The 12,465-nt window shown below is 44.6% G+C and overlaps 1 protein-coding gene across 4 annotated transcripts in view; it reads left to right on the top strand.

Annotated features, from left to right (window-relative positions):
* The window catches only part of STKLD1 (serine/threonine kinase like domain containing 1), a 133,924-nt gene that overhangs the window by 99,399 nt on the left and 22,060 nt on the right, over positions 1 to 12,465 (top strand). For all 4 annotated transcript variants that reach the window (XM_077468199.1, XM_077468197.1, XM_077468198.1 and 1 more), the window contains 4 exons: positions 1,828 to 1,905; positions 4,391 to 4,501; positions 4,590 to 4,730; positions 10,338 to 10,466. In XM_077468199.1, coding sequence (XP_077324325.1) covers positions 1,828 to 1,905; positions 4,391 to 4,501; positions 4,590 to 4,730; positions 10,338 to 10,466 — 459 coding nt within the window. The remainder of the gene's footprint in view (positions 1 to 1,827; positions 1,906 to 4,390; positions 4,502 to 4,589; positions 4,731 to 10,337; positions 10,467 to 12,465) is intronic.

Raw genomic sequence — 12,465 nt, 5'->3', positions numbered from 1 at the left:
TAGCTGTGAGCAAGTACTGATTATGGTGCGAAACGCGTCAGTTTTCCTGTACCCTGTTATTCTTTTGCTGTGGATTTTTTGATTTTGTTTTGATGTGACCCACGTTGTTTCAATTAAAGATTGGATTTCAAGTCTTTTTCCAGTGTGCGGATATCCAGAGTTTTGTCCTGCTTGTTTGCTCATGGTGTGTGTAATGGTCAGCACCTGGGGCTCATCAATAGGAGACAGAGCTTCAGTCCTCGAGGATTACTTTGGAGCGGTGGGTCATCCTTTCTGTATTGAAATAGCCAGCTGAAATGTCTTTAGAAAGCAACTCTTCCTTGTTTCCAGTTGTGTTCGGTGGATCCTCCTGCTGACACATAATAACTTTCATTCATACTTAGTAACTACATGTGTACATTGAGCCAGCCATGTTTGTCCACTTTCTTGGTTCAGCTTAGCAATGCTGAACAGTGGTTGTGGCTTGTTGATCCTCAATCAATACAAATTTATCAGCTAGTGTGACTGATCAAAAAAAAAAAAACCTCCACTCTCTATACAGTAAAACATTTATCTCAGCAGTTCTTAGTGAGAGAAGTGACTGCAGTGAAATACAGATAACCACGAAAAGAAGAATTTACAACTGTAAATGTAATATGGAATAGAAATATAGTAGGCATATAAACATCAACCACATTGAATAATATTTTCACATAAACTACCGTATTTATCGGCGTATAACACGCACCCCAAGTTTAGGGGGGAATTTTAAGGAAAAAAACTTTTAGGAGGGAAATTTAAGGAAAAAAAACGTACATTTAAATGCTCATCAATGCAGCCTTATCAGTGTCCATCTGAAGCCTTGTCAGTGTCATTTGCAGCCTTTTCATGCAGCCTGTCCATCATTGCAGCCTTGTCATTGCAGCCTGTCCGTCATGCAGCCTTGTGCATCGTTGTCCCCTCAGTGATAACGTCAGCTTTTATTTTTAAAAATGGCGCCGCCGAGATGTCCTGTGTATCTCTACGGCGCCCGGTAGTTCTCGGCCGCCTTCAGCCGTACTCAGCGGCTTTGGGCCACCTTCGGCCGTACTCAGCGGCTTTGGGCCACCTTCGGCTATACTTGGCGGCTTTCGACCACACTCGCGGCTTTCGGCCACCTTCGGCCGTACTCTACGGTTTTCGGCCTCCGAGAATGGCCGAAGGCGGCCGAAAGCCGCGGAGAAGGGCCGAAAGCCGCTGAGAAGGGCTGAAGGCGGCCGAAAGCCGCGAGAAGGGCCGAAGGCGGCTGAAAGCCGCCCAGAGCCCAAAAATCGCTGAGAAATCACGGAGGATCGGCATATAACACGCACCCGCGATTTTTCCCTGATTTTAAGATAAATACGGTATATGAAATAATATAAATATTATCTTATTATTATTAAATATATGTAACAAAAAATATACAAAATAGATCAAAATGTGTTGGTTCTTTGACTAAGAGTTTCCATCAACACAAAACTTTAAACTGCAAAAACATTTTCTTCCAAAATCCTAAACAAAAATTAGACAGAGGTGGTTAGCGATCCATCCACAATCCTGATTTCTGTTATTTATCTGGAGTTTTGTGCTAATAAATGCTCTGATCTACAAGATACTGTATAAGCACTGAACAAAAAACTGCAGTTGTTTTAGGTTTTGTATTTTTGTAAGGTTTTGTAAGTATTTTTGATTTCGCTATCTGGTTTGAAATTCACTGTCATGTTCTCATATGATATTTTGCACGCTTTTAGTTTAAACAGTGGAATTTGGCAATACGGTTCTACTATTTACAGACTGGCTAACAGGGAGCACGTGTGATCTTTGTTTCAGAATTCATGCAAAATTATGAAGAGTTTGAAGAGGCCCAATTATCAGCATTAAGGGTGTTGGCCAGATATACCAAAGATGGTAAGTGACCTCAGGCATTTACAATAGAGGGGGTGGGAGTCCAGGGAGTCTAAATACAACCAGAATCGATAAAAGTTACAATATATGAAGATAAGTAACATTATATACAGTAAAAGTTGTGTAAGTAAGAATCTCTACAGTGGTACAGAAAATTGGACATTTGACATATTTAACCTTTCTGAGTAGCCAGACCCTGTAATATGCCATGTTAGACACATTTGATAATTGTTGGATTTATTGGAATCCTAGGAAGGCAGTAATTGAGAAAAGATTCCCCTTCACTTTTGTTTTGGATAGTGGGGAATGCTTAGAATATCTGTCAGGTTTGTATTACATATTGGGGAGATTTCCCCTCTCTTCCTGTTGTCAGGACAGGAAATGAAGGTGAATTTCCCACACAAGGACACAGGTGGGTTCATTTACTAAAACAAAATCTGGCACAGGCTTTTTGAGAGGACTGAATGCGAGCCTCTTGCCGACTGATTATGGGCCCTGTATTTTAAGGGGCACAAGGTGAATGAGAACCCCACTATAATCTGTGCCAATCAGATTCAATGCTGTATATATATGTATATATAATGTGTGTTGCCTCATGCTGTTGGGACACACACTGTCAGATACTAATGTCATGAACTCCAGCCACCTGTCTGTTGGCTTGTATAATGAGTCTAGTCTGGCTTGTAATAGTATTCCACACATTGTTGTTTGGGCTAATTAACCCTGTGTTGATGTTTATGGTAATGTTTATTGAATTGTTAGTGAGCTAGGAGCCGAAAAGTCTTATCCCTCAGTCAACTAGTCTGAGTGTTGATTTAGATAATTAGCTCATGCTAATTAGGTTAGGTTTTAGTCTTCTACTGTATTATAAATACTTGGCATTTTGGTTCTAATAAAACAGTCCATGTTGAGCAGCTAAGCAAGTGTCGTCTTGTTTTGTGCTTGTGAGCGGTTGGAATATCTGATATCTATATTCAGACCTAGGAAGCGGTATACTGACCGAAGCACCTAATCGAAGTGCGGGATCAGTTCCGTCACACAGATTTGCACAGAAACCAACCAGGTCCAGCCTAATTGAACAAGTTGAAGTTAGAAGCTGATTGGCTACCATGTACAGATGCTACAGATTTTGCACACTCCAGTTTTAGTAAATCATGCCCAGGGAACAACGAAAACTTGACTGAGGTTCTCCACTATATAGAAGGGGCTGCCAATATACAACTTGGCTGATCACCCAAACTAGACAGGAACTATAATTTGGTTTCTGTGTCCACCCTGCTTTAAAGAAACTCTCCCACTCTGATGCTTCTTTTCATTGAGTCCATTATAATAAGTAATTATCAGACTATAGCCACTGTAATCCAGCCCAAATCACATATTACTTACTGTTTAAAGAAACTTTAAAAAACTTGTTTCTAGGGGTTAGGCAGCGCCATCTTAAGTATTGTTTTCTGAGTCCACAGTGGAGTGTATTTCCGTCCTTACATTGCGCACTTCCTGTACTGTTAACCAAGCCTCCTTCTCAATCCAACGTTTCTATGGCAACCCTGCTTCCCTGTTCATAGCTTACTTGTTTATTTCGTAGTATTTACTTGTGCCGATGTCTAATGTTTCCCTTTGTCAGACTTATCAGCTTCAGCTGATAAGACTGCAGTAATGGACAAGTTTAGACTGTATGTGAGGTCACATGGTCACATGTTGTGTAGGAGGAAGCTCTGAGTGATTAGCAGAGTTCAGTTTTGTGCCGTAGGAAGTCCTGATAACAGATAGATAAGACATAGAGAGTGTGCCGTAAATCAGGGGAGATCTGGGCATGCTCGGTGACTTCATTCTACAGAACAACAAGGATTACAACAATACTAAGCAAGTAAGGAGATATCTACAAGCAGTGTTCATTAGGGTTTTTTATGCCGATTTACATGGGACAAAGTTGTGGGGGAGGGTTTACAACCACTTTAAGGTCGTTGGTAGTCAGTGTAGGTATGGTGTGTCTGTGGCCACCCTCATTGTTAAAAGTTACATCAGGCAAAGGGAGGAGGTGCCATGCATAGCTCCTAATGTTTTAAAACCTTCCACATGTTTTATGGCTGTTTGAAGTGTTGTTGATGAAATTAGATTTCACAAATAGCGGTTATTACTTTAGTCCTGTGGTATTGAGGTCTTGGGATCAATCCTCGCTCTGCTGTATGTTGGTGTAAATTCCTTTTGCATCCTATTAACATACTGCTATGTTGATTCACATCTCTTTAAACTGGCCTAAAATGACTTTTCTCTGTGGAAGAAAAGCCTGACATCGGCTTCCAAACTTTGGCAAGAAACCCCAATGGACGGTCACAACATCTGTCCAAAGACCTGCCAGGACTTTGACGTTAACGCAAGACAGATGGTTTTCAGGGGAGTTCTTTTTTACATATTTTGCTACCCGATATGTTTTATTGTGGCTTGCTCTATCTCACTGCAGGGGTTAACAAAGGTTGTCATATTTCAGGACCTCGGGGGCAGATCATACAGCTAGTCTCACAAGCAATTACGACACACCGAGAGTCTTCCGATGTGCAGTTAGAAGGCAGCAGAATCCTGCATCATCTCCTTTCACAAGGTGATCCGTCCACAGTGTGAACATAAATTGTAAACGTGTCTGCAAAAATTCTGTTACATATAGTGACGGAGGGGCTGTTTGTTTTCAGGGATGGAACAAGGAGACATAGAGGGATATTTGACCAGTGACCATTTCATCAATATGCTGGTGGAGACAGCAAGGCTTTACTCCCATGATGCACCGCTACTGTCTGGAATTCTCAGTCTGATGACAATGCTTACAGTCAGTGGTGAGCCAGACAATGTAAAATTATGAACACTATCAGCTATATTCTATAAGACCGAGCAAGCAGCATAGCATGCAAAATGCTTTAATACATTAAGCAAAAACAGACTTTGCTGAGGCAAGATTAGTGCTGAATTCTATTGGGCTGTTATTGCTTGCTGCATATTGCTTGCTTTGAATGAATGCCTTTTTGTGTTCTGTGTGTGTCTGCGGTTGTTGCTTCTGTTCCAAAGGTCCAGTTATTTAAAGCGGGACTGCACTGTGGAAAAAAATATTAAAAGCCAGCAGCTACAAATACTGCAGCTGCTGACTTTTAATAAATGGACACTCACCTGTCCCGGGGTCCAGCGATGCCGGCAGCCGAGGCCGATCGATCGCTCGGGGCTCGGCTGCTGCCGCCGCCATTCTAGGTGAGGGAATCAGGAAGTGAAGCGCTGCGGCTTCACTTCCCGGTACCCTACTGCGCATGCGCGAGTCTCGCAGCGCAATAGGAATTGTCCGCGCTGTCACTGGGACCCGTGTGTGTCCCTGCAGTCAGCGCGCAGGGACAGGAAGAGGCATAGACTCCCGTGGGAGTCTATGCCCGGAAGTGGGTGTAAATTCCTGTCTTTGACAGGTATCTGCACCTCCCTCCCCCCTGAAAGGTGCCAATTGTGACACCGGAGAGGGGGGGAGGGTTCCGATCAGCGGAAGTTCCACTTTAGGGTGGAACCCCGCTTTAAGTCATTGCTTTAAGTTATGTCTGCTATGCTGTCATTCATCATGATATACTACCTTGGGGCACGTATATCAAGGTAATATTCATAGTACAATGCCTGCTCTCCCATTGTATGTTTTTTTTGTTTTGCTCATGCATGGCAATGTAGCAGGTTGCTGGCTACCCTTCTGGACATGCTCATCCTTTTCTCTACTTGGAACTGTTTTGTACTTAAAAACTATGTAAATATAGTCAGGGCCGTCTTTAATATTGATTGGACCCTGGGCAAAACTGTTCCTGACTCCCCCCCCCCCACCCCCCACCCCCCCCCATGCAGTTTTGCTCTCCACCTGCTCTGAGACATACAGTAAATATCAGCTAGACTCAAAAACTGTTTACTGAATCAGATCAGGCAGCTATTGCGATTGGTTGCCAGAGGTTACAGTCAGGGCCGGGCTTACCATTGGGCTAGACTGGGCTCAAGCCCACAGGCCCCGCCCAAAAGGGGGCCCCGCTGACCCCGCCGAGATACATAGCCGATTGTACTCGGCTCCGCTCATGGTCACACCCAGTCCCACCCTATGATGGACATGATGGGCGTGATTGTGAGCCGAGCCGAGTACACTTGGCTACTCTCGGCTCCGCTCGGGACTGCGAGAGGACCCGAGAGTCGCCGAGAGGACCCGAGAACCGCCTAGATACACAGGACTCTGTATCTCAGAGGCGCCATTTTTAAACTTCAAGACTGCAATGACAAGGCTGCAAATGTCAAAGCTACACAGACAAGGCTGCAAATGACACTGGACAAGGCTGCAGATGGACACTGATAAGGCTGCATTGATGGGCATTTAAATGTAAGTTTTTTCCTTAAAGTTCCCTCCTAAACTTGGGGCGCGAGTTATACGCCGATAAATACGGTAATGTATATAAGGTAGGGCCTGAAAGTGACTCAAGCCCAGGGGCCCCCACCACCATAAGTCCTGCTCTGGTTACAGTGTATCATTACCGCTCATTGAATGGTTGCTAGAGGTTACAGCACACATTACAGCTCACTGATTAGTTGCTGGAAGTTACAGCACATGATTTCTACTTGTTGAGATTACTGTACAGTAATACTGCTCACTGATTCGTTGCTAGAGGTTACATCTCCTCACTCCAGGGGTGATGCTATACATATGGATGTCACCTTTATTTACATATCTATGCAGCTATTTACATATGAATGTTGGTTATTTACATGTAAACACAGGGTCTGTAGGTGAGTCATCTGTACACAACAATAGGGCAGAGCTGGGCAGCATTAGTTGCAGCACTTCACACTGAGATATCAGAGACAAGGGAAATTAAACTGGAATGGTTGGCAAGTATGAGGCAGCTGCTTTGGGCCCCACAACAATGACAGGGCCCAGGGCAGCTGCCCCTTTTGCCCTGCCTTAAAAACGGCCCTGGATATAGTACTTCTATATGTGGAGGAGCAAGTCATTCACTCTCCTTCCTCTAGTGTGACAGTGCTAATGCTTGGTGGTTGGCCCAACACTGTCACATAGACAAGCCCCTGTGTAAGCACCAGTTGGGTTTAACTCGGAGCTTACACAAGTTTTTTTTGTCCTTGATCCTAGCAGTCAAAGAAGTGGTAAGGATGTGAAGGGAAGGCAAGTGCCAGAACCAGCTTTAAAGAGGAAGTAAACCCTGATGGGTGTTACTTCCTCTTTGATTCCCTGCAAAGGTAAAGCATAATGGACTACTATGCATCGCATAGCCAGGAGCCAGCGAAGTCACTGCTGTCCCTTTGTGTACGGAGCCTCCATCTTCTCGGTGGGTCTCGCTGCTCTGGTGCTGTCATTCGTCGGAGCCGCAATGACGTCACTCCCGCACATGCGCACGGGAGCCGACACTCGCGGAATATCGCCGTTAACTGCGGTGCGCTCAGTGTGCCTGCGCGCCGCTGTTTACTGCGCTTGCGCCATAGACAGCGGTGCCTGTCTTTCGGCAAATATCTCCTAAACTGTGTAGGTTTAGGAGATATTTCTTGGACCTACAGGTAATCCTTAATCTAGGCTTACCTGTAGGTCAAAGTGGTTTGTAAGGGTTCACAACCACTTTAAAGAGTTAACCCACTTTTCTTGAGCAAAAAACAATTACTCTAGGGGTGATCATTGTACATTGCAAAGATGTTAACAAACCTTATAGTAAAGTGCCATGTTTTGTTGATGTCCCTTTAGAAGCCATAAACCCTTGGGGAGTATCTCACCAAAACTTACATGTCTAAGCAGGAGTCCCTAAAATCTGGCTTGTATCTTTGTGCAGACTGGGCAAATCAGTGAGCCAGTAAGGCCACGTACACACGGGCGGACTGTCCGCCCAACTAGGTTCCTCAAACAGTTTGACAAACAGTCCGTTCAAAATTTGAATGAACGGACTTGACCACACACGACGAACAAACAGTCCGCTGAAAACTTGCGCGATGACGTGAACGGCACGTACGACGGGACGAGAAATTCGGCGTCCGATACACTGCAATGCAACCTTCGCCGTGTAAATTCTTTCTGAGCATGTGCGGAACTTAGTTTGACGAACAAGCCTACACACGAGGGGACTGTCCGCTCAAACCAAGTTTCAGCGGACAGTCTTACGGAAATTCCGAAAAACTTTGTTCGTCAGACTGTCCGCTGAAACTGTCCGCTGAAGCCCACACACGAGCGGACTGTCCGCTGAAACACTGTTCAGCGGACAAAGTTGGACGAACAGTCCGCCCGTGTGTACGCGGCCTAACACAAACAACCAAATGAAATGTTTGCCATATTGCATTCAATTATGCAGAAAATGACAGCGCTGCAGATTGAAAAGGAAAGGTCATTGTTTTATAACATTAAATTCCAACATAGCTTGTTTATCAATTGTACATGCCATGTTGTTTTGTGTTACCCTTTAAAGTGAGTCTGCATGGGCAAAACAAAGGTTCACATTAAAGCGGGAGTCCGCCGGGACTCCGCGTTTTTTTTTTTTTTTTTTTTTTTAAAGCCAGCAGCTACAAATACTGCAGCTGCTGACTTTTAAAATAGTGACACTTACCTGTCCAGCGCGCCCGCGATGTCGGCACCCGAAGCTGATCTCTTGATCGTCTCTCGGGTGCTGCCGCCACCATCTTGGGTATGGGAATCAGGAAGTGGAGCCTTTCGGCTTCATTTCCCGGTTCCCTACAGCGCATGCGCGACTCGCGCTGCGCAATAAGGATGGACCCGCTGCCTCTGGGATCTGTGTGTTTCCCAGCAGGCAGCGGGGGACCTTCGGAAAGGGGCATAATCTACGCCCCTTTCCGCAGAGAGCTATCCCGGAAGTGGGTGCAGATACCTGTACTGTACAGGTACCTGCACCCCCCTCCCCCCTGAAAGGTGCCAATTGTGGCGCCGGAGGGGGGGAGGGTTCCGATGAGCGGAAGGTCCACTTTAGGGTGGACATCCGCTTTAAGCAAGATCCCTTGTGTATACAGGGGCGGACTGACCATTGGGCCACTCGGGCACTGCCCGAGGGCCCCATGCCATTAAGGGGCCCCATCAGGGTTGCCAGCCTCTGTAAAACCAGGGACAGTATGTAAAAATGTGTGTTTTTTTTTTTTTGTTGTCCCTTACCGACATCCTTTTGGTCTAAAAATCCCGAGATTATAGCTGCCCCACCTCTCCAGTACCTTCTCAGCCAATAGAAACATGTTTGTGTATATTGTGTGATTGTATGCTGTGTGTGTGTGCGTTTGTGTCTACTGTGTGGTCCCATAGTCTCTGATTGCCTGGGGGCCCCATAATCTCCTATTGCCCGGGGACCCCATGAGTTGTCAGTCCACCCCTGTGTGTATATACACTATATTGGCAAAAATTTTGTGACACCTGCCTTTACACACACATGAATTTTAATGTCATCCCAGTCTTAGTCTTTAGGGTTTGATATTTAGTTGGCTCCGCCCTTTGCAGCTATAACAGCTTCAACTCTTGTGGGATTGCCGTCCACAAGGTTTAGGAGTGTGTCTATGGGAATGTTTGACCATTCTTCCAGAAGCACATTTGTGAAATTAGGCACTGATGTTTGGGCGAGAAGGCCTGGCTCGCAGTCTCTGCTCTAATTCAACCCAAAGGTGTTCTATGGGGTTGAGGTCAGGACTCTGTGCAGGCCAGTCCAGTTCCTTTACCCCAAACTCCCTCATCTATGTCTTTATGGACCTTGTTTTCTGCACTGGTCCAAATAAATTGCAACATAGCTTGTGTAGCAATTGTATATGCCATGTTGTTTTTTGTTACCCTTTAAAGTGAGCCTGAATGGACAAAATACAGGTTCACATTAAGCAAGATCCCATATGTATATACACTATATTGTCAAAAGTATTGTGACACTTGCCTTTACACGCACATAAACTTTAATGTCATCCCAGTCTTAGTCCATAGGGTTCAATATTGAGGTGGCCCCACCCTTTGCAGCTATAACAGCTTCAACACTTCTAGAAAGGCCGTCCACAAGGTTTAGGAGTGTGTCTATGGGAGTGTTTGACCATTCTTTCAGTGTATTTGTGAGGTCAGGCACTGATGTTGGACAAGAAGGCTTGGCTTGTAGTCTCCACTCTAATTCATTCCCAAAAGCATTCTATGTTGTTGAGGTCAAGACTCTGTGCAGGCCAGTCAAGTTCACCCCAAACTCACTCATCCATGTCTTTATGGACCTTGCAATGGTCAAACATTCCCATTTGTTGTCTCTGTAAGCATGCAACTGTAATAAGAAAAAAAGCTTTAGTTTTTTTTATCCTGCTGTGGAAAATCTGGAATTGTTTTGACTTTTGTGTGACAACCAGTGTCTTTTATTTTTTAACTACAAAGTGACCCTTCTCATAGTAAAGAGTTAATTTCCATAACGACATGCTTATTTCATTAGAGGTGGCAGCAGAGGTGTTGGCGAGAGTGGGATTCCTTCCAGATCTGATAAAGATTACAGAACAGTCCCTGGAAAGCAGGGAGCTGTGTGTGCCCTGCTGTGCCCTGCTCTGGAGTCTGGCTATGACTGGTGAGTAGAAAATGAATATCCGCAATCAGCTCTAGTGCTCTTGGTCTATTCAGGTCCCAGCACAGATCACACTTAGGTACTTTTTACAAAGAGAAATGGCAATCATTTCATCAATTTATGATCAATAAGAAAGACGCACATGGGAGAGGCAGTTCACAAATGAATGAAACGACATTCCCCGGCATTCCACCCTGCTAACTAGCAAAGGGGACCCAAGTCCCCATTTTTATCCTGCTTCCAAAGTGTAATAAATGTATAGATGTCCCAGGAGTATGCAGCAGAAAGCATGCATGCTAATCACATACTGTATGGTACTATCAATGTGCCCCTCCAAGTGCAGACCTATTGAAACGTATTTCTAGTTTTATAGGGCGCAGAGAATGATTGATTAATACCCTTGAAGTTTTTTGCTGCCCTGTACATCATTGGGGAGATATGGAAAATGTCAAGGGGTATGAATACTTTTCCAAGGCACTGTATGCGATTCATACACCTCTGCCAGGCAACACATCCAGGAGGGACACACTACTTACTTTGTTTAACCACTTGCAGACCGGACCATTTTGCTGGTCAAAGACCAGACCACTTTTTGCAATTCGGCACTGCGTCGCTTTAACTGACAATTGCGCGGTCGTGCGACGTGGCTCCCAAACAAAATGTACGTCCTTTTTTTTTCCACAAATAGAGCTTTCTTTTGGTGGTATTTGATCACCTCTGCGGTTTTTATTTTTTGCGCTATAAACAAAAATAGAGCGACAATTTTGAAAAAAACGCATTATTTTTTACTTTTTGTTGTAATAAATATCCCCCAAAAATATATAAAAAAACATTTTTTTTCCCTCAGTTTAGGCCGATACGTATTCTTCTACATATTTTTGGTAAAAAAAAATCGCAATAAGCGATTATTGATTGATTTGCGCAAAAGTTATAGCGTTTACAAAATAGGGATAGTTTTATAGCATTTTTATTAATACATTTTTATTATTATTTTTTTTACTAGTAATGGCGGCGATCAGCGATTTTTTTTATTGTGACTGCGACATTGTGGGGGACACATCGGACATTTTTGGGACCATTGTCATTTATACAGTAATCACTGCTATATAAATGCAGTGATTCCTGTGTAAATTACACTGGCAGTGAAGGGGTTAACCAGTAGGTGGCAGTGTAGGGGTTAAGTGTTCTTAGGGGTGTGTTACTAACTGCGGGGGGGTTGGGCTTTCATTTAGTGAACACTGATCTCTGCTCCAATCACATGGAGCAGAGATCAGCGTCACTAGTTGCTAGGCAGAATGGAGAAATACTGTTTACTCTGCATTTCCTCCATTCGGCCGCTCCGTGAGACGATCACGGGGATGCCCGAGGGTCCCGACCAGCGCGGGAGCGCGCCGCCGGCGGCGCGCTCCCGATGGCAGGGCGGCATTGAATATTGGACGTACCTGTACGCCAATATGCCTGCCCGTGCCATTCTGCCGCCGTACATCGTCGTGCGCTGGTTGGGAAGTGGTTAAGGTAAAGAACACGGTAGTGTCATCTCCCATCTGCTAATCAGACAATGAAGGAGAAGAAACGCACTGATACAACATCATCCTGAAAAATCTGCTCTCTCCCTCTATCAGCACATGCACTTCTACCAGATTCTGATTGGCCCATAGTGATGCCCCTCCCTCTCCAAGGCCTGGTTCACACTTATGCATTTTTTAATGCGTTTTCAGTTCTGCAGAAACACACTACAGTGAATCTAACATGGTTTCCAATGGATGTAGTTCACATCTGTACATTTTATGGAAAGGGCCAGGGACTTTTTTTTTTCTGGTTTTTGATTCCATAGACTTCAATAGACTTTCAATATTGAAAAACGGAAAAGGCACCTGCAATATGCAAACTGCAACCTGCGTAGGTGTGAATCAGGCCTTAGGCTCGATTCACATCTATGCATGTTGCTTTTGAGCGTTTTTGCAGTGCTTTTTGCGGTGCTTGTCGCGTTTTTGGACACGCG

This window comes from Lithobates pipiens, unplaced genomic scaffold (assembly GCF_037356315.1).
Source record: "Lithobates pipiens isolate NorthernLeopardFrog02 unplaced genomic scaffold, aLitPip1_a1.2 Scaffold_11, whole genome shotgun sequence".
In the NCBI taxonomy this organism is placed as follows: domain Eukaryota; kingdom Metazoa; phylum Chordata; class Amphibia; order Anura; family Ranidae; genus Lithobates; species Lithobates pipiens.
This window is presented reverse-complemented; position numbering and strand designations above follow the sequence as displayed.